The sequence below is a fragment of the Pocillopora damicornis genome, chromosome 14 (assembly GCF_964200805.1).
Source record: "Pocillopora damicornis chromosome 14, jaPocDami1.2, whole genome shotgun sequence".
Classification (NCBI taxonomy): Eukaryota; Metazoa; Cnidaria; class Anthozoa; order Scleractinia; family Pocilloporidae; genus Pocillopora; species Pocillopora damicornis.
In genome coordinates this window covers 3364630-3366088 of record NC_142683.1, presented here as the reverse complement: position 1 = coordinate 3366088, position 1459 = coordinate 3364630, and the positions used below count along the sequence as shown (strand labels likewise).

At 40.6% G+C, this 1459-nt stretch overlaps 1 protein-coding gene across 1 annotated transcript; it reads right to left on the bottom strand.

The window, feature by feature from the left end:
• LOC149034027 (E3 ubiquitin-protein ligase TRIM56-like) lies at positions 1-1157 on the bottom strand. Its single transcript, XM_089193331.1, is given in 2 exon segments — positions 1-54; positions 57-1157. Coding segments are annotated over 2 exon segments (1113 nt in total). The 5' UTR covers positions 1116-1157.
• Positions 1158-1459: the final 302 nt, after the last annotated feature.

Sequence of the window (1459 nt, the reverse complement as noted above, 5' to 3'; positions counted from 1 at the left end):
TCACACTGACCTGCTTTTGTTGGTTTTTTCAAAGTTCCAATTAGTTCAGTTTTGACAGTGTTGAACAACTTATAATTTTCCACGAAGACAAAATGAGCCATAAGTTCGGGGTCACAGTCGGTTGACTCGATTTGATGAACTCCTTCAAAGATGGTGTCTGATGATTTCTTGAGTTGAACGATTTCAGCGTTTGTACTTCGGGTTAAAAGTTTGTCAGCCTTCTCCAGAGATGATTTTATGGCCGTCATTTGATGCTTGATCTCGGTCTTTCGCCTTATTATGCTTTCAATCGACTTGTTTGTTTCTTTTTCCACCTCTGCGAATATGTTTTTCTTGTTTGCTTCAATGGCTGCAATTAAATTGTCAACAAATGTTTGAATCTCTCTCTTCACATCTTCGCCTTGTTGTATCAGTGTGGCACATTCTCCATCAAGTCGGCTCACGGCATTCATCTTTGCTCGTAAATTGTGTCGCTGTTTTTCAATAAAAGACTTCATTTCAGTCTTTTGTGTCTCCGCTTCTTCTTTGATTAACTTCATATTATGACCTCCATGATCCAATGTCACACATATTTGGCAAAGTGGCATTTCACAGTCTTTGCAAAAGTACTTTAGCTCTTCTTTGTTATGATCTTCCTTAGGACAGAAAGCAGGTCGTTTCATCACATCTTCATAGTCTTTGTCTTGAAAGTCTTTGAGCGCCAGAACACGATGATCTTTATTGCTGCGAATGATGTTGTGTCCAATGATGCACTCGTCACACCAAAACACGCAACAGTGAAAACAATAGGAACTCTCGGCGCTTTTCTTGTCGCAATTTCCACATCGTACTTGGCTTGTTTTGCACTCTTTAATTGCTAACACATCAATCAAGCCGTTCAGATAAAAACTGGTGGGAAGATCTTTCAAATCGCCACTTTCAGGCACTCTGCTAATAGCTTGACACTTCGGGCATCTGATTGTGTCTCGGCCATGGCTTGTTGTGTGCCAGTGTTTCAAGCAGTGCAGACAAAACGTGTGTAGACATGGAAGGTGCTTCGGATCGGTGTACACGTTAGTACACACTGGGCACGAAACTTCCTCGCGAAGATTGCGAAGCAACGTTTTGATATCCATGTGTTTTCTATTAAGAACTGATCATACGCTCGAACTAATCAGCTTTTCTCGGAATTGAACTCGAAACAATGAAGCCTCGTGGCTCTATTTTTTTTTTTTAGCTATTTTTGGAATAAATTATTTGTTATGACAACAGGTTTTGTGTATAAGCCAATCAGAAAACTTTCTTAATATAAGACACACTTTAACCAAGGACTCCTTGCATTCCTGGCTCTCTGAAATGTAAAAGTGATTTGCCCGCCGTTCTTCGGCTTGAACATGTCACGAAAAACGAGAAGATCACTGGAAGGACACGACGAATGGACACCTCACAAAGGAGGGTATTGAAGAGTCTCAGTTAGCAT